General features: G+C 39.2%; 1 protein-coding gene across 3 annotated transcripts in view; it reads left to right on the top strand.

The window, feature by feature from the left end:
- Positions 1-19,477, top strand: part of TTC29 (tetratricopeptide repeat domain 29) — a 277,872-nt gene that overhangs the window by 138,209 nt on the left and 120,186 nt on the right. For all 3 annotated transcript variants that reach the window (XM_061384054.1, XM_061384053.1, XM_061384052.1), the window contains exon 10: positions 13,131-13,254. In XM_061384054.1, coding sequence (XP_061240038.1) covers positions 13,131-13,254 — 124 coding nt within the window. The remainder of the gene's footprint in view (positions 1-13,130; positions 13,255-19,477) is intronic.

A 19,477-nucleotide genomic window follows, 5' to 3' on the forward strand; every position in this document is an offset into this window, starting at 1 on the left:
TACCCTGTGCAATTGCACAAGTTTCACTAATGGGAGTCCTATCTCTATAAACATATTTCATCTCTTTAAAGGAAATGGAAGAGGATAGTCATGTCTAGGATAAGTGTGTGTTTAAGGCCATCAACTGAGCGTGCATGAAAGGTGAATAAGCTGCAAGGCTGGGAGGTTCTAAAATGGTTATAAGAATTTATACTAAGCTTTCAATTGAAAAACATGCCACATTCCCTCAAGACTAGGGACTTGGTAATACAGTAGCCTGTTTGGTAATGGTAGATTCAGCCCTGGTGTTAGGGTTATTGATGAAGGTTTTAATAGTGAGCAGGGCTTGTTATTTTTGCTGTTGGTCTGAATAATATTAATTGCACAGGGGTTTAAGTAGCATAACAGAAAATAAGCATTTACAATGTCTTTTCCCTCCTACTTGGAATCTAGTGAAAAAAAAGTCAGTGTTCTAAAATGAGAACAATTGCCTATGACACAGCTATAAAAGCCAGAATTATAGTCCATAAAACAAAGACAGACTGAGTTGAGAAATTACCAAGTAAATATTATTATTACATAGATAAACAATTTGAGTAAATACAGAGGGAAATATCTTTATTTTCCTTATGGCATTTTCCCGCCTTGTTTACTGAAATTCTTCAAATAATCAGAATGATTTTTTTAAAAAATCTAGGGAAAAAAATCACAAAAATGAGAGTTGTTGAAGACATACTGGTCACCACTAGTCCATCTCTGGGTTTATTCCTTACCAATTGTAAATTTTTTTGCAAACTCGGGTTAAATTATTTCCTTGAAAACTTTCCACAGTGGAGATCTTTAAATCAATCAGTACAAAGTTTCAAGTGTGAAAATTGCATTTCTGTTATAGCTGAAAATTAATTTCTTCTTGCTTGAGAGAAATGACATGCCCTAGTAATTTTCATATATTCTTTAAAATGGAACATCCAGGCTTTGATGCGAAATTTCCTAAAAATGACCCTGCAACATACATCAAAACATTTCTATTAATTCATGAAAATTAAGAATAGCTTTTTACATTTTCTCCTGTCACTGATTCCATTTGCCTTATTACTTTCATCTGTGGCCCACAAACTTGGTGGCACAATCAACAAACCCCTCAGTGGCTGTTTCATCTCTGCTCTATTTGATTTCTTCTCTCTGAGTAAATGATTAAGTTTTCATGCATTGGTTCAACCAAAATCTATGTTCACTCAACCACATCCTTTATTGATTACTTCTACTGCAAACAGTAGGCCAAGTGTGATATACATAATTGGACAGTTGTCAGGGGATGTGGGTGTTAACAGTCCTGTTTTCCCAGTTGGAAACTGGAATCACCTTGATACACAAATATTCTGCACTATTTCATTCTCATTCTTTGGACCGAGGAGTCCTGTTCCTCAGAATATATGTTTTTAACTCTCTAAGGTCTGGTTGAATGAATTTAATGATTATACCATATAATATGCTGTTCCAGTTGCACCTGTGCACTGCATATAGAAAACTGGAATTAATATTTGTCTAACATTTTAACCTTGTCCTTTAACTTATACAAATAATCTGTAGCTTTCCCATAAGAAAATATTTGACTCTTCCCCTTGCAAAGAAAGACTGGTTTCTAAATCTATTGCTAACATTTAAATGTGCAAATCCTTTAAGCAGCATATAATGCTTATATTTCAGATGTTATATTAACAATTATACTGGCTTTAGCACTGCACATTCATTGAGTGGGGCACACAATTTATAGTAGAAAGCCTTTTTCTCTAGCATTATTTGTTAGAGCAAGTTCCAGATAATTTTGGACGTGTTGGGGATCTGTAGCTCCTTTGGGAGAAAAACAACTTGCCTCACCTGGCAGTAGTTGTATTTATCCTGTTTTGTGTTTCTTGTTCACTGAGCTTGTTTTTTTGTTTGTGTATATTGCAGTTTAACAATCCTCAGCCGTTCAAACCTCATGCAAAATGTTCTTCCATCAAAAATAGATCAGCTTTCAGAAACACACATATAAAAAGCTTCAGTGAACCCATTTTTACTACATAAAAATAATAATTTCCCCTATGGTTTTGATAAATAGTTACACAAAGTCTTCACTATCTCATTTCATCCATTTTTTCTTGAACATTACACTTCAAGAAAGATCTTTGAGAGTTAAATTAATATGATCAATTTAGTCCTAGAAATCTGCAAATTTGCTTAAAATTCTAAGTAAAATAATTATTTTATTTACTAATTTGCCTATACTGTCAAGCTTTCTCAATATCATTTCAGTTGTTCCACAAAACAAATAGTATAAAGTAATGAGTGCACCTCTCATGATATCTGCATTTGAAATATTCCCGAAACATTTCATGATTTTTTTTTTGGAGAACTGAACTATTCCTACATGTGGAAGAAGATTATTCATAATTTTGTTATAAAAAAGTGAGAACAGAATCATAAAATGCAATATTCACAACATCAGTAATATAAAATTCCATTCCATTTCTGAAACACAGAACATTCTTTTACCAATAAGAAAGGAAAAAAAGAATGCATTGGCAGTATCTGATACTCAGGTAAACAGTGTTAGTTCTTTTACTCTGTCCCCTGGAAAATAGATACCAAGACTTTATGTGCCTGTCTTGCAGAGTATGTGTTCAAATTATGGTATTTAATTCATTGCATAATGGAAGATTTTCAGAAAACAGTGCTTAGCTAAATTGATTTTCTTCTCAGCTATTGACAAATAATACACATAGCAGAGCTATGGGTCTGATAGCTTTTTATTTCACTGAGGGGTAATAATAATGCTGGTGTGTGTCTGTTAGTTGCTTAGTCATGAACCCTTTGCGACACCATAGACTGTAGCCCACCAGGCTCCTCTGTCCATGGGGTTCTCCAGGCAAGAATACTGGAGTGGGTTGCCTATTCCTTCTCCAGGGGATCTTCCTGACCCCAGGATTGAACCTGGGTCTCCTACATTGCAGGCAGATTCTTTACCATCTGAACTATCATTTATTGAATTTTTACTGTGTGCCAAGCTATCCATATATGTAATTTTTCATCTCACAATACATATGACCATTTCAAAAATGAGGACACGGAAGCTAAGAAATAGTGCAGATGTCATCAAAGTTATTTATCTAAGAGGCCAAGCTGGGATTCAAGCTTAGACCTTTCTACCATCTACCATAGCACATATCATGATTTTAAAGCAATTTAATTTAGTTTTACAAGTATACCACAGCTTATCTATGAAAATGGATGTTGTTCCCAACAAATCTTGGGAGGTTATGCAAGTTTATACCTCTAATCCTGCCACTATCTTTAAAAAATTAAACTCTTGAAGTTCTTTCTGAGCTTGTGGCATGTCCTTTTGAATAGCTCCTATTCAACATCAGGGTCTTTCCCAATGAGTCAGTTCTTCCCATTAGGTGGCCAATGTATTGGAGTTTCAGCTTCAGCATCAGTCTTTCTAATGAATATTCAGGACTGATTTTCTTTAGGATTGACTGGTTGGATCTCCTTGCAGTCCAAGGGACTCTCAAGAGTCTTCTCCAACACCACAGTTCAAAAGCATCAATTCTTTGGCATTTGGCTTTCTTTATAGTCCAATTCTCATATCCATACATGATTAATGGAAAAACCATAGCTTTGACTAGATGGACCTTTGTTGGTAAAGTAATGTCTCTGCTTTTTAATATTCTGTCTAGGTTGGTCATAGCTTTTCTTCCAAGGAACAAGCGTCTTTTAAATTCATGGCTGCAGTCACCATCTGCAGTGATTTTAGAGCCCAAGAAAATAAAGTCTGTCACTGTTTCCATTGTTTCCCCCTCTATTTACCATGAAGTAATGGGACCAGATGCCATGATCTTAGTTTTCTGAATGTTGAATTTTAAGCCAACTTTTTCACTCTCCTCTTTCACTTTCATCAAAAGGCTCTTCAGTTCTTCTTCACTTTCTGCCATAAGGGTGGTGTTATCTGCATATCTGAGGTTATTGATATTTCTCCTGGCAATCTTGATTTCAGCTTGTGCTTCATCCAGTCAGCATGTCACATGATGTATTCTGCATATAAGTTAAATAAGAAGGGTAACAATATATAGCCTTGATGTTCTCCTTTCCTGATTTGGAACCAGTCTGTTGTTCCATGACCAGTTCTAACTATTGTTTCTTGACCTGCATATGGATTTCTCAAGAGGTAGGTCAAATGTTCTGGTATTCCCATCTCTTGAAGAATTTTCCACAGTTTGTTGTGATCCACACAGTCAAAGGTTTGGGATAGTCAATAGAGCAAAAGTAGATGTTTTTCTGGAACTCTCTTGCTTTTTCGATGATCCAGTGGAGGCTGGCAATTTGACCTCTGGTTTCTCTGCCTTTTCTAAAACCAGCTTGAACATCTGGAAGTTCATGGTTCAAGTACTGTTGAAGCCTGGCCTGGAGAATTTTGAGCAGTACTTTGCTGGTGTGTGAGATGAGTGCAATTGTGTGGTAGTTTGAACATTCTTTGGCATCGCCTTTCTTTGGGATTGGAATGAAAAGTGACCTCTTTCAGTTCTGTGGCCACTGCTGAGTTTTCCAAATTTGCTGGCATATTGAGTACAGCACTTTCACAGCATCATCTTTTAGGATTTGAAATAGCTCAATTGGAATTCCATCACCTCCACTAGCTTTGTTTGTAATGATGTTTCCTAGGGTCCACTTGACTTCTCACTCCAGGATGTCTGGCTCTAGGTGAATTATCACACTATCGTGGTTATCTGGGTCATGAAGACCTTTTTTGTATATCTCCTCCATGTATTCTTGCCACCTCTTCTTAGTATCTTCTTCTTCTGTTAGGTCCATACTATTTCTGTCCTTTATTGTACCCATCTTTGCATGAAATGTTCCCTTGATATCTCTCATTTTCTTGAAGAGATCTCTAGTCTTTCCCATTCTATTGCTTTCCTCTATTTCTTTGAATTGATCACTTAGGAAGGCTTTCTTATCTCTCCTCGCTGTTCTTTGAAACTGTCCATTTAAAGAGGTATATTTTTCCTTTTCTCCTTTGCCTTTGACTTCTCTTCTTTTCTCAGCTATTTGTAAGGCCTCCTCAGACAACCATTTTGCCTTTTTGCACTTATTTTTCTTGGGGATGGTTTTGATCCCTGTCTCATGTACAGTGTCACCAACCTCTGCTTATAGTTCTTTGGGCACTCTGTCTATCAGATCTAATCCCTTGAATCTATTTCTCAGATCCACTGTATAATCGTAATGATTTGATTTAAGTCATATCTGAATGGTCTAGTGATTTTCCCTACTTTCTTCAATTTAAGTCTGAATTTGCCAATAAGGAATTCATGATCTGAGCCACAGTCAGCTCCCCGTCTTGTTTTTGCTGACTGTATAGAGCTTCTCCATCTTTGGCTGCAAAGAATATAATCAACCTGACTTTGGTGTTGATCATCTGGTGATGTTCGTGTGTATAGTCTTCTCTTGTGTTGTTGGCATTTGCTATAACCAGTACGTTTCCTTGGCAAAATTCTGCTAGATGACTTTAGTGATACAGATTTCACTGCTGAGGGACACCTGCAAAAACAAACTACCATTCACCCATTATAAACTTTTTAAAGGTTTTATTTTTTTGTAACAGCTTTATTGAGATATAATTCCTCTACCATACAATTCACCCCTCTTTTTTGACATTAAAGACTAGTTTTATTAAATGTTTAGTATAGATCAAAGACTGTGGATTAATGATATGCAGTTTTTCCTCAGAGCTGCTGTGTTTATTTCCATATGGATCACAGAAAAAATATCATTTAGATAAACTAGCTCATTTTAGTCAATGTTTCAAGGCAGGTTGACATGTTTTCCAAGGTGAATATGAGTTCTAATCTTAGATAATTCCTCCTTGGTATAAACATAATTTTCTAACTCATTTTAATTGACTTTGTGAAGAAGCCAAACAAATTTTAATTTTTCTAATGGTGATGCTAACACACACACCCCATTATATGATAATGGGGTTATTTTTATGAAAATCTAAATGTATGAAAATGTTTTGCATTAACTTATTTATTCCGTGTTCTTGTCTGGAGAATCCCAGGGATGGGGGAGCCTGGTGGGCTGCCGTCTATGGGGTCGCACAGAGTTGGACACGACTGAAGTGACTTAGCAGCAGCAGCAGCAGCAGCATTTATTCCATATATGACCATTTCTGGTGTGACAGATCTCAAGGCCTTACCACTAATAATCAAATATTATCTTTTACATTACTTTGTCAAGAAGTGCTTTTCCAACTATTTATTATAGTAATAGCTCATCAATTACTGATTGTAGACATTCATGGAAGAAATGATTCTGCAGTGAGTTCTATTTGTTCAGAGATTTGGGTGAATATTAGAGTTCGCTCTTTTAACTGCAACCAGGAAAATGAAGGCCATTTTGCAAATGAATGTATAAAGTGAGAACTGTTAATATTTTGATGCCCAACATACAAAGAGAACAGTGCTGGATATTTGATTGCTTTATGGCTATACACACATGACATAAACAGAAACATGAAAAATTAGGTAAGTTAACTTTTGCATAAAATTAAGTTCAGTCAATTCAGGTAGAGATTTATTAGAACCATAAATAATTAGACCAGTTTTAGAGTTTTTTGATCTCATTATGTCCTAGTCATTTCATGTATATACATATAAATTCAATGTGAATTTCACACTTCCTAGAAATTTTAAATCAAAAAGTCATTAACCAGTGAACTAACTGAATCCACTATACTGAACAAGTAGCTTTATTTTCAGATTTCACTGAATCTAACATTCTTCCTATTGGACTATACATTGTACATATCCAATAAATAAAATATTCCAATTAAACTGTGACATAATGCTTTCTTTTTGCTTAGAATTTGTATTTTATACTTAATAAGAGAGATGTTTTATTTACAATAAGTATTTTTACAATGATTCTTGAGAATTCTTGTAAAAAGAAACTATAAACAAAGTAAATTCATATTCTTTGAACATCTTTGCATTCAAAGTCCAGTTCTTCTGAATCACCATTAAACTCAAATTGTCAGTATTTTTTTCTCATCCATATCTTTTGTATGTCATCAAGAACATTGGTGCTATGTAGCCTTTCCTCAAATAGGGCTCCAGTGTCCCCTGCCTTCAGTATTTCTTCCAAGTCATGGGCTACTAATCTGCCAGTCTTGAAGCTGGTACTTTCTTATATTCCAGGATTTCAGAAAACAACCAGTCCTCACATTTCGTTCTGAAATTATCATTAAATAGTTGTCAACAGAAGGATCAAGGCATTATGATCATGAGTCATGTCCAAAGACATGGACAAGTTCAGCAACAACTGTGACTTGACCACTCCTGTCTATGAAAAACTATAAGATGCCACCTGTTCTCAGGGAGGGATCTCAATTTAGGGAATGTTAAAATATGGGAAAGTGCGTGTTTTAGAATCAGTGAAATACGGTTTTAATATTGCTGAATTTTTCTATAGTTGCAATAATTAAAAATTTTGTTAGTAAAACTTCTCCATATGCCATACAACACCCTGTCTGGAGCTCCTCTGAGTAAATCTTTGCCGTATAAACATAAAGAAATGCCCTTCTTGGGCTTTCCTGGTGGCTCAGATGGTAAAGAGTCTGCCTGCAATACAGGAGACCTGGGTTCAATACTTGGGTTGGGAAGACCCCCTAGAGAAGGAAATGGCAACCCACTCCAGTATTCTTGCCTGGAGAATTCCATGGATAGAGGACCCTGGTGGGCTACATTCAATGGGGTTGCAAAGAGTCAGACATGACTGAGTGACAAACACATTTTCATGCAAGATCGCAAAACAAGCTCTGAGTTTCAGAATTTCATCTTGTTATTTATTAAGGGTCAGAGCACAGATGCTCACTGGTAACTGCTGACCTATGAAAGCAAAGAAAGGTGGTTCTAGGAAATCAGAGACATTCAGGAGTAGGGGTTTTCCTTTGTTATGCTCCTTTAAAGAATACAATGACGGTGTTTTCTGTTATTTTAAAAACCTCTAAATTTTGGATTTTGTCACTTCAATAAAAAATATCAACATTTCTGAGATGATTTAACAATGGAATGTGTATCCTCTTAGATTCATCATTCTTTTTTAGGAATTGACCCCAAAAATGTCAGATATTCAAAAGATATTTAATTTCTTCAGGATGATTTTTTTTAAATTTTATTTTATTTTTAAACTTTACAATATTGTATTGGTTCTGCCATATATCGAAATGAATCTGCCACAGGCATACATGTGTTCCCCATCCTGAACCCTCCTACCTCCTCCCTCCCCATACCATCCCTCTGGGTCGTCCCAGTGCACCAGCTCCAATCATCCAGTATCGTGCATCAAACCTAGACTGGCAACTCATTTCATATATGATATTATACATGTTTCAGTGCCATTCTCCCAAATCATCTCACCTTCTCCCTCTCCCACAGAGTCCAAAAGACTGTTCTATACATCAGTGTCTCTTTTGCTGTCTCGTTTACAGGGTTATTGTTACCATCTTTCTAAATTCCATATATATGTGTTAGTATACTGTATTGGTGTTTTTCTTTCTGGCTTACTTCACTCTGTATAATAGGCTCCAGTTTCATCCACCTCATTAGAACTGATTCAAATGTATTCTTTTTAATACTCCATTGTGTATATGTACCACTGCTTTCTTATCCATTCATCTGCTGATGGACATCTAGGTTGCTTCCATGTCCTGGCTATTATAAACAGTGCTGCGATGAACATTGGGGTACACGTGTCTCTTTCAATTCTGGTTTCCTCAGTGTATATGCCCAGCAGTGGGATTGCTGGATCATAAGGCAGTTCTATTTCCAGTTTTTTAAGGAATCTCCACACTGTTCTCCATAGTGGCTATACTAGTTTGCATTCCCACCAACAGTGTAAGAGGGTTCCCTTTTCTCCACATCCTTTCCAGCATTTATTGCTTGTAGACTTTTGGATTGCAGCCATTCTGACTGGCATGAAATGGTACCTCATTGTGGTTTTGATTTGCATTTCTCTGATAATGAGTGGTGTTGAGCATCTTTTCATGTGTTTGTTAGCCATCTGTATGTCTTCTTTGGAGAAATGTCTATTTAGTTCTTTGGCCCATTTTCTGATTGGGTCATTTATTTTTCTGGAATTGAGCTGTAGGAATTGCTTGTATATTTTTGAGATTAGTTGTTTGTCAGTTGCTTCATTTGCTATTATTTTCTCCCATTCTGAAGGCTGTCTTTTCACCTTGCTTATAGTTTCCTTTGTTGTGCAGAAACTTTTAAGTTTAATTAGGTCCCATTTGTTTATTTTTGCTTTTATTTCCAATATTCTGGGAGGTGGGTCATAGAGGATCCTGCTATGATGTATGTCAGAGAGTGTTTTGCCTACCCAAAGCAATTTATAGATTCAATGCAATCCCTATCAAGCTACCAACGGTATTCTTCACAGAGCTAGAACAAATAATTTCACAATTTGTATGGAAATACAAAAAGCCTCGAATAGCCAAAGCAATCTTGAGAAAGAAGAATGGAACTGGAGAAATCAACCTGCCTAACTTCAGGCTCTACTACAAAACCACAGTCATCAATACAGTATGGTACTGGCACAAAGACAGAAATATAGATCAATGGAACAAAATAGAAAGCCCAGAGATAAATCCACGCACATGTGGATACCTTATCTTTGACAAAGGAAGCAAGAATATACAATGGGTTAAAGACAATCTCTTTAACAAGTGGTGCTGGGAAAATTGGTCAACTACTTGTAAAAGAATGAAACTAGACCACTTTCTAACACCATACACAAAAATAAACTCAAAATGGATTAAAGATCTAAAAGTAAGAGCAGAAACTATAAAACTCCTAGAGGAGAACATAGACAAAACACTCTTCAGGATGCTTAATTTGAAGTCATTATTTTGAAATCAGTTCTGGCCTTGTCTGCAATGTTATGCCTTTAATTCTTTATGGCCCTGAATCAGCAGTCTTTGAGTCAGCAGTCTTTGAATCAGCAGTTAAATGTCCCTTGAGTTGTTAAAGGTAGCTTCAGCTACGTCTATTAAAAAATGCTCACAGCATATGATACCTTGGATGGAGCTGTTTACAAAAATTACCGTCTTTTTCATTGGTTGCTCAAGGATTTTTCACCTTTGTTCTTGGTCTCATAGGCCTCCAAGTGTTCTTCGCATAAGACATCACTACAACTAGCTCCTCAAAGAAAAGACCTGTCTCTTTAGACTGACTTTCAAATAATTGGCTCTTTTAGAGAGATTTTTAGACCCTTTCCACTTGTTGTTTAGTCGCTTAGTTGTGTCCGACTTTGGCGATCCCATGGATTGTAGCCTGCCAGGCTCCTCTGTCCATGGGATTTCCCAGGCAAGAATAGTTGGAATGGGTTGCCATTTCCTTCACCAGGGGATCTTCCCAACACAGGGATCGAACCCACTTGGCAGGCAAATTCTTTACCACTGAACCACCAGGGAAGCCCCTTTCCACTTGTTATTATACTTTACTGTTTAGCTCTTACTCATTGGAGAAGGCGATGGCACCCCACTCCAGTACTCTTGCCTGGAAAATCCCATGGACAGAGGAGCCTGGTAGGCTGCAGTCCATGGGGTCGCGAAGAGTCGGACACAACTAAGCGACTTGACTTTCACTTTTCACTTTCATGCATTGGAGAAGGAAATGGCAACCCACTCCAGTATTCTTGCCTGGAGAATCCCAGGGACAGGGGAGCTTGATGGGCTGCCGTCTATGGGGTCACAGAGTCGGACACGACTGAAGCAACTTAGCAGCAGCAGCAGCAGCAGCAGCAGCAGCTCTTACTCATATGAAACTAAGATTTGTATATCTCTGGGGTAGCATGCAGATCATGAGGAACTAATGAGTATTTGGGACTCATATTAATAAAATGAGAGCAGAATTCAAATAATAGAAGTTTCTTAATATAATTCATTGAAATCTTTAAAACGATGTGCCTCTCTTCTTTTTATTTTTTGGTCAGTGCTCCCCACATGTTTTTTTATCTGTTTGTTTAATATTCTAAATACAAGTACTGTATTATTTTTCCTTCCAGTGTTATTGAGATGTAATTGACATGCAACACTAAGTTTACAGTATAATGATGTACAGTATGATGATCTGACCCCTCTTCTTTATGAAATAAGAAAATAGCCAAACTTGTTTTAGTCACTTTGGGTCATTTGAGCTGCTCTAACAGTCTCCAAAATCTCAGTGACTTATGAAAATTAGGTCTTATTTCTTGTTTATATAAATTCTTGCCATTTGCCAGAATCTTATGCCAGGAGCCAGGCTCCTTCCATCTCTGGGATTTATCTTTCCTTTCCTGAATCCTGGTTAAGAGATTTAACAATCCTCTATTTTCATTATATTTTTTCTAATACCTCCAGCAAATATTTTATGAATCACATATGCCTCCCTCTCAAAGAATTGGTTTCATTTGCAAAGGAATGTATAAATTTTCGACCTTTTTAGAGGTTTTATTTTTAAAAAATACAACAGCTTTCAGTTCAGTTCAGTCGCTCAGTCGTGTCTGACTCTTTGCGACCCCATGAATCGCAGCACACCAGGCCTCCCTGTCCATCACCAACTCCTGGAGTTCACTCAGACTCACGTCCATCGAGTCACTGATGCCATCCAGCCATCTCATCCTCTGTCGTCCCCTTCTCCTCCTGCCCCCAATCCCTCCCAGCATCAGAGTCTTTTCCAATGAGTCGACTCTTCGCATGAGGTGGACAAAGTACTGGAGTCTCAGCTTTAGCATCATTCCTTCCACAGAAATCCCAGGGCTGATCTCCTTCAGAATGGACTGGTTGGATCTCCTTGCAGTCCAAGGGACTCTCAAGAGTCTTCTTCAACACCACAGTTCAAAAGCATCAATTCTTTGGTGCTCAGCTTTCTTCACAGTCCAACTTTCACATCCATACATGACCACTGGAAAAACCATACCCTTGACTAGACGGACCTTTGTTGGCAAAGTAATGTCTCTGCTTTTGAATATGGTATCTAGGTTGGTCATAACTTTCCTTCCAAGGAGTAAGCGTCTTTTAATTTCACGGCTGCAGTCACTATCTGCAGTGATTTTGGAGCCCCCCAAAAATAAAGTCTGACACTGTTTCCACTGTTTCCCCATCTATTTCCCATGAAGTGATGAGACCAGATGCCCTGAGATGTAATTCATATAGCATACATTTTACATTTAAATTTTAGGATTCAGTAGTTCTTAGTATGTTCACAGAGTTGTGCAGCCATCACCACTATGTAATTTCAGATCACTTTCTTCACTTCAAAAAGAAATCCACACCTGTTAGCAGCTACACCCAGTTCCCTACCCAAGCCCCCGCTCCCCACCTCCATCGCCCCAGCCTCTGGTAACTATTAACTTGCTTTCTATCATTGTTGTGTTAGCTGCTCAGTCATGTCTGACTCTTTGGGACCCCATGGATTGTAGCCTGCAAGGTTCTTGTCCATGGAACTCTCCAGGGAGTGGGTAGCCACTGTAGATTTGCATTTCTGGACATTTCATGTAGATGGAATCATATCCTATGTGGGTTTTTTTTGGTGTGTAACTGGCTTCTTTCATTTAGTATGTTTTCAAAGTTTATCCATGTTGTAGCGTGCATCACTACTTCATTCCTTTTTATGGCTGAATAACATTCCATGGTATGAATATAGCACATTTTGCTTATCCCTTCAATTGATAGACATTTGGATTCTTTCACTTCTTAGCTATTATGATTATTGATATGAACATTTACGTACAAGCTTTTGGGTGAGCGTGTGTTTTCATTTCTCTTGGGTATATACATAGGAGTGTAATTCTTGGGTCATATGGTAACTATTACACTTTTTGAAGAATTGACAAGTTGTTTTTCCAAGCAATAGCACCATTTTACAATCCTACCAGTAATCTGTAAGTTTAAAGGCTCACATTCTAACTCACTGTACACTCCTTCAAAGATGAGTCACGTGTTTTTAAAATTTACACCCTACATTTCATTATCCTAATTACTGTCTTAACACTTTCTAAAGCAAAGACACAAAGAAATCTCTTAATGTGGTATTAAATGATATGAGACTTTAATGGTTTCTTATATTTTTTTCTAGCCAAGGACAGATGGCAGAAGCAGTCAAATACTTGAAAAAAGTTGTGAAAATTGCAAAAAACAACTTTCAAAACCTGGATTTTGTGAGAGCAAGTACAATGCTTGGGGACATCTACAACGAAAAAGTGAGCATACTGTGTTTCTTGTTTATAAGGGAAAAATTTGCAGAATTTTAAACCTCTGTTTTTATTTGATCCTTGTCTTCCCATGGTATGTTGTCCAGAATGGCCCCAGGAAAGCAGGACTTAGTCAATGCAGAAGGCAGTGGCTGGGAAAAGAAATGCCTGTTACTTCTTCCTCTTTCAGGTTGTTGTTACTGCTGTTCAGTCGCTCAGCCGTGTTCAGCCCTTTGTGACCCCACGGACTGCAGCATACCCAGATTCCCTTTCCTTCACTATCTCTCAGAGTTTGCTCAAACTCACGTCTGTTGAGTCGGTGATGCTGTCTAACCATCTCACCTTTGCCGCCCCCTTCTCCTTTTGCTTTCGATCTTTCCCAGCATCAAGGTCTTTTCCAATAAGTTGGCTCTTCACATCAGGTGGCCAAAGTAATGGAGCTTCAGCTTCAGCATCAGTCCTTCCAGGCAATATTCAGAGTTGATTTCCTTTAGGATTGACTGGTTGGATCTCCTTGCAGTCCAAGGGACTCTCAAGAGTCTCCTCCAGCACCACAATTCAAAAGCATCAATTCTTTGGCACTCAGCCTTCTTTATGGTTCAACTCTCTCCAGTATGACTACTGAAAAAACCGTAGCTTTGATTATGTAGACCTTTGTAGTAAGCAAAGTGATGTCTCTGCTTTTTAATACACTATCTAGGTTTGTCATAGCTTTCCTTTCAAGGAGCAAATGTCTTAATTTCGTGACTGCAGTTGCCATCTGCAGTGATTTTGGAGCCCAAGAAAATAAAATCTGTTACTGTTTCCACCTTTTCCCATTCTATTTGCCATAAAGTGTTGGGACCAGATGCCATGATCTTTGTTTTTTGAATGTTGAGTTTTAAGCCAGCTTTTTCACTCTCCTCCTTCACCCTCTTCAAGAGGCTCTTTATTTCCTCTTCACTTTCCGCCATTAGAGTGGTATCATCTGCATATCTGAGATTGTTGATATTTCTGCCACCAATCTTGGGTTGCGGGATGAAACCCAGATCAGGTTGGGTTTCATCCAGCCCAGCATTTCACATGCTGCCCTCTGCGTAGAAGTTAAATGAGCAGGGTGACAATATACATCCTTGTCATACTCCTTTCCTCATTTTGAACCAGTCAGTGGTCCCATGTCTGGTTCTAACTGTTGCCCTCACGTAGTAGCACACAGTTCCCTTTTTTCCAAGCTCAGAGTGCTTGAGTGACCTACTGCAGCTCGCCAAGCTTCTAGGTGGCAGTGGTATTCAAACTCATCCACTGAACCACTGCATTTGCCATGTCAGTGATTTTAATCATTTCAGAATTATTTAGACTTTTTAGTAGGAAAGTAAGAGTCTGAAATCAATTTGAATGAATAAAATTACCATATTTAGTTTCTACAGTGGGAAACATACTTTAACACAGGGCATCTCATTTATTTTTACATCCTTCTCTCTTGCTCACCCTGGCTCATTGGCCTTCTCTGTCCCCTCACTCAGTAATAATGTTTTGTGCCCTTTTTGTCTTGGCTGTCACCCTTTCCCCTTTCCTCCTTCCTCACCCACCTTGCTTGCCTCTCACCGGCCCTGTCTTTCTGGAACCACTCTGGCCCCTGTGGCTGTCCTCTCCCTCACCCACCTGCTTGCCTCTCGCCGGCCCTGTCTTTCTGGAACCACTCTGGCCCCTATTGCTGTCTTCTCCCTCACCCACCTGCTTGCCTCTCACCGGCTCTGTCTTTCTGGAACCACTCTGGCCCCTGTGGCTGTCCTCTCCCTCACCCACCTGCTTGCCTCTCGCCAGCCCTGTCTTTCTGGAACCACTCTGGCCCCTGTGGCTGTCCTCTCCCTCACCCACCTGCTTGCCTCTCGCCGGCCCTGTCTTTCTGGAACCACTCTGGCCCCTATTGCTGTCTTCTCCCTCACCCACCTGCTTGCCTCTCGCCGGCTCTGTCTTTCTGGAACCACTCTGGCCCCTGTGGCTGTCCTCTCCCTCACCCACCTGCTTGCCTCTCGCCAGCCCTGTCTTTCTGGAACCACTCTGGCCCCTGTGGCTGTCCTCTCCCTCACCCCCCTGCTTGCCTCTCGCCGGCCCCGTCTTTCTGGAACCACTCTGGCCCCTGTGGCTGTCCTCTCCCTCACCCCCCTGCTTGCCTCTCGCCCGCCCCGTCTTTCTGGAACACTCTGGGCCCTGTGGCTGTCCTCTCCCTCACCCACCTGCTTGCCTCTCGCCCGCCCTGTCTTTCTGGAACACTCTGGGCCCTGTGGCTGTCCTCTCCCTCTCCCTCTCCCCACTTTGTTGCCCCTCTTTGTTTTCCCCTCATGTGTCACCCCCCAGGCTCTCTCTCTGTTGGGTGCCTGCCAGCCCCATCTCTGTGTTCTGCTCTCTGCCTCTCGTGACCCTGTATCACTGATTTTGTATTTCCTTTTGTGCACTTTTTCAGGATATAGTGATGAAAACAAGAGTCAAAGCTTATGCCCTTGTGCAGCTCACCATCTAATGGGCAAGCTTATCCTAGGGTGGCAGAATTGACATCCCTAATAAATATATATAGTCTTTTGGCGGGGGATGGAGAAGAGTGTGGACAGTTTTCTGGAAAGTCTTTATTGAATTTGTTATAATAATGCTTTGTTTTAAGTTTTAAGACCAAGAGGCATGTGGGATCTTAGTTCCCTGACCAGGGATCAAACCAACACCCCCTGCATTGAAGGCAAAGTCTTAACCACTGGACCCCCAGAGAAGTCCCAAAACATGTATAGTCTTACCTTTTTAAAGGATTGTCCTTCAAAAGAGAGGTGCAAAAAGCACGAATTGTTTTACCCTCCTACCAAACAATACCCAGAATACAGTTGTGTGTTTTTTTTAACTATAACGTGGACATCAAATATCAGCCTTTATTTTCCCAATTACAGAAAGCATAAGGAAGGTAAAAGCCATAAATGAATCTGAGGGGTAATATTTTTGTAAGGGCTTCCCAGGTGGCACTAGAGGTAAAGAACCCACATGCCAATGCAGGAGACGTAAGAGATGCGGGTTTAATCCCTGGGTCAGAAAAATCCCCTGGAGGAGGGCCTGGCAACCCACTCCACTATTGTTGCCTGGAGAATCCCATGGACAGAGGAGCCTGGCGGGCTACAGTCCATAGGGTTGCACAGAGTTGGACGTGACTAAAGCGACTTAGCATGCATGCCATATTTTTATACTCACATTTTCTTAATTTTTTACCAAGAGTATCTTATCCACATGTACTTTATTCTCTGATTAGTAATTTTTGAAGAAGAATTTAATATCTAAAGCTAGAAACAAATAATATCCAAAGGCTGGGTCAAGCACCAAAAGTTGATATTTTTTTACCAGTGTATCCCTAGTCTATTATAAAATTTGGAGGATTCTAGGTATCATGCTGTCTTCAAATATGCATACCTTCAGTGATACAAGTAGATTCATGTGCCTCTGCGATTGCTTGTATCTTAATGTGGTAAATAGTCACTGATAGTGTAATATTAAGAACATAATACTGTAGTGTTTTATGACATCACAGACTTCAAGACAAAGCTTTGAAACTAAAATTATTAATGTTATGCCCAGTTTTTATGCAGTTTTCTGATTCTCTGCTGGTATCTTCTCAAGTCAGAAAATCTACTGATGACTTCTCAGGCTGAGTCTGAGATGTTAAATCATTACTCTTAAAGTATGATTTGAAAATCTATAGCTAAGTGGATTAGAACTAAGTGATAGTTGCTTTTTCTTCTCCTTGTCTTTTTGAGGCATCCTAAATTTCCTCCTAGTCCTAGAAAGCCATTTCCTAGAAAAAGCATCAATCATTATTAGCATAATTTCATTAAAAGCAGTATTTCATATATCTGCTATTCAGTTGCTTATAAATGTTTCCTAATTGTATTAAATGCCTTTGTTCCAGTTAACCTACCCAAACAATTTCACAAGCTATTTGGAACACACACTGTCTATTAATGTTAAGTTTTTCCTTGAATAAAACTGTAGCAGGACAGAGGAACTATACCAATTTTTGCCCACCTGACTTTGAATCTGCCCTCATTTTTTCTTACCTGTGACCTTGGGCGAGTTATTTCTTTCTTCCTCAGTTTCCTCATCTTTCATATATCAGTAACAAGACACCTTGCAGACTGGTTATCTGAGGATGAGAAATTTGAAGGTATGTACACGGTTCCTGGCATATATTGGATACACAGTAGCATTTATCTTAGTTTCTCAGACTCAGGTCTCCTTCATGTAGGCTCATTCTCACTGCCTATTTGACATCTTCACTTAGATCTCTTCAAATATAACCTATTAAAAACTGAACTCAACTCATCCATCTTTCTCCCTAAATTCTATTTCTCTCCCTACTTAGTGTTTAAGCAGGATAGAATACTATTCAGGCATTCTGTAGGCAACCTTCTCTTCTCAATCTATGAGCTCTTCTTATCTGACCTCAGATAGGCCCATGGCTTTAAATACCATCCAAATGTATATCTCCAACTCTGATCTCGCCTTGGGACTTAGGATGTGTGAAGCCAGCTGTCCCCCTAGCATCTCTCCCTGGATGTCTCCTAATAGATATCTCAGATTTCATGTGTTTCCTCCCGCCCTTGACGTACAAGGCTTCCACATCTCAATAAATGACAACCAGTATCCATCAGCTCCATTGCCAAAGCCATTCATCTGGATAGCCTTGATTCTTCTTTCCCATCCTGCTTTATATCCAATCCAGAAGCAAACTCTGACCTTCCTGCCACCAAAACACACCTCAGATCCACCCTCCTCTCTCCAGGTGACCCACATCTGGTTAGGACACTATGTTTTCTCATGTGTACTACTGAAGTCAGCTCTGAACCTCTTTCCCCATTTCTCCTCCATCTAATCCAGTCTGCATACAGAAGCCCAAGTAATTGTTTCAAAATGTGAATAAAATTGCTTCCCAGGTACCCTAGTGCTAAAGAACCTGCCTGCCAATGCAGGAGATGTAAAAGATGTGTGTTCAATACTTGGATCAGGAAGTTCCCCTGGTGAAGGACATGGCAACCCACTCCAGTATTCTTGCCTGGAGAATCCCACGGACAGAGGAGCCTGGCGGGCTACAGTCCATGGGGTCGCAAAGGGTCGGACGCTACTAAAGTGACTTAGCACACACTCATGTAAATAAAATCACATTATTTCTTGTATTAAAATATTTCCATTGCTTCCCAGGCTTCTGGGAACATAAATATAAATCCTCACCCTGACTGAAAAGTCTGTATGAGATGCATTATCTCCCCCACACCCAATCTCTGATTTCATTGCCTTCCTCTCTCCTTATCCTCTCCACCACAGGCAAAGGGACTTTCAAGGAGCTCTTCAAATATGCTGAACTGATTTCTACCTGAGGACATTTGCCTTAGCCAGGATGCTTTGTATGGACAGCTCCCCAAGCGGAACTGCACGTGGCTGGCTTCTTGTCACTCAGCTAAATGCCACTTCTTCAGAGAGGTCTTCCTTGGGGCAACCTAATCAAAAGTAGCCACCAGCTCACCCTTTCGTGTGACTATAGTTTGCCATGCAGCACTGATCACCATTTTCTTGTTTATGATGTTTTTCTTCTCCTTGTTGAATGTGTCTAAAATGAGAGCTTAATGAAAACAGAGAACAGGTCTGCCCTTTTTAAATTTCTTTCCAATTTCTAGAAGAGTACCTGGCACAGAGTTCAAAATATTTTTGTGAACAAAAATACGTGAGTTCATTGAATTGATCCATAAATTTGTAACCCATTTTATACCAGTTGAGAGTAAGTAGTCCCTTTTAAAATTCCAAACTTCTGCTTCATTTTTGTCCAATATTTTGACATTTTGAAAAATCACACTGAATCTTTAAAAGCAACTCTAACAGTGCTGATACTTGTCAGTCTACCTTTTAAGGACCTCTATAAACAGCCCTCGTCATACCTTTTCTGGCTTTATATTGTTCATGAAATGTATTCTAATTGTATTCTTTTTCAATATTTATTTATATTTATTTGGCTGCACTGGGTCTTAGTTTGCAACATGTGGAATCTTTAGCTGTGGCATTTGAACTCTTGGTTGTGGCATGTGGAATCCAGTTCCCAGCCAGGGATCAAATCCAGGCCCCCCTGCCCTGGGAGCACAAAGCGTTAGCTATTGGACAACCAGGGAAGTCCCTTTAATTGTATTCTTAACAGTAATTTCCAAGAAATAATATTATTTATAAGACCACAATT

The sequence above is a fragment of the Bos javanicus genome, chromosome 17 (assembly GCF_032452875.1).
Source record: "Bos javanicus breed banteng chromosome 17, ARS-OSU_banteng_1.0, whole genome shotgun sequence".
In the NCBI taxonomy this organism is placed as follows: Eukaryota; Metazoa; Chordata; class Mammalia; order Artiodactyla; family Bovidae; genus Bos; species Bos javanicus.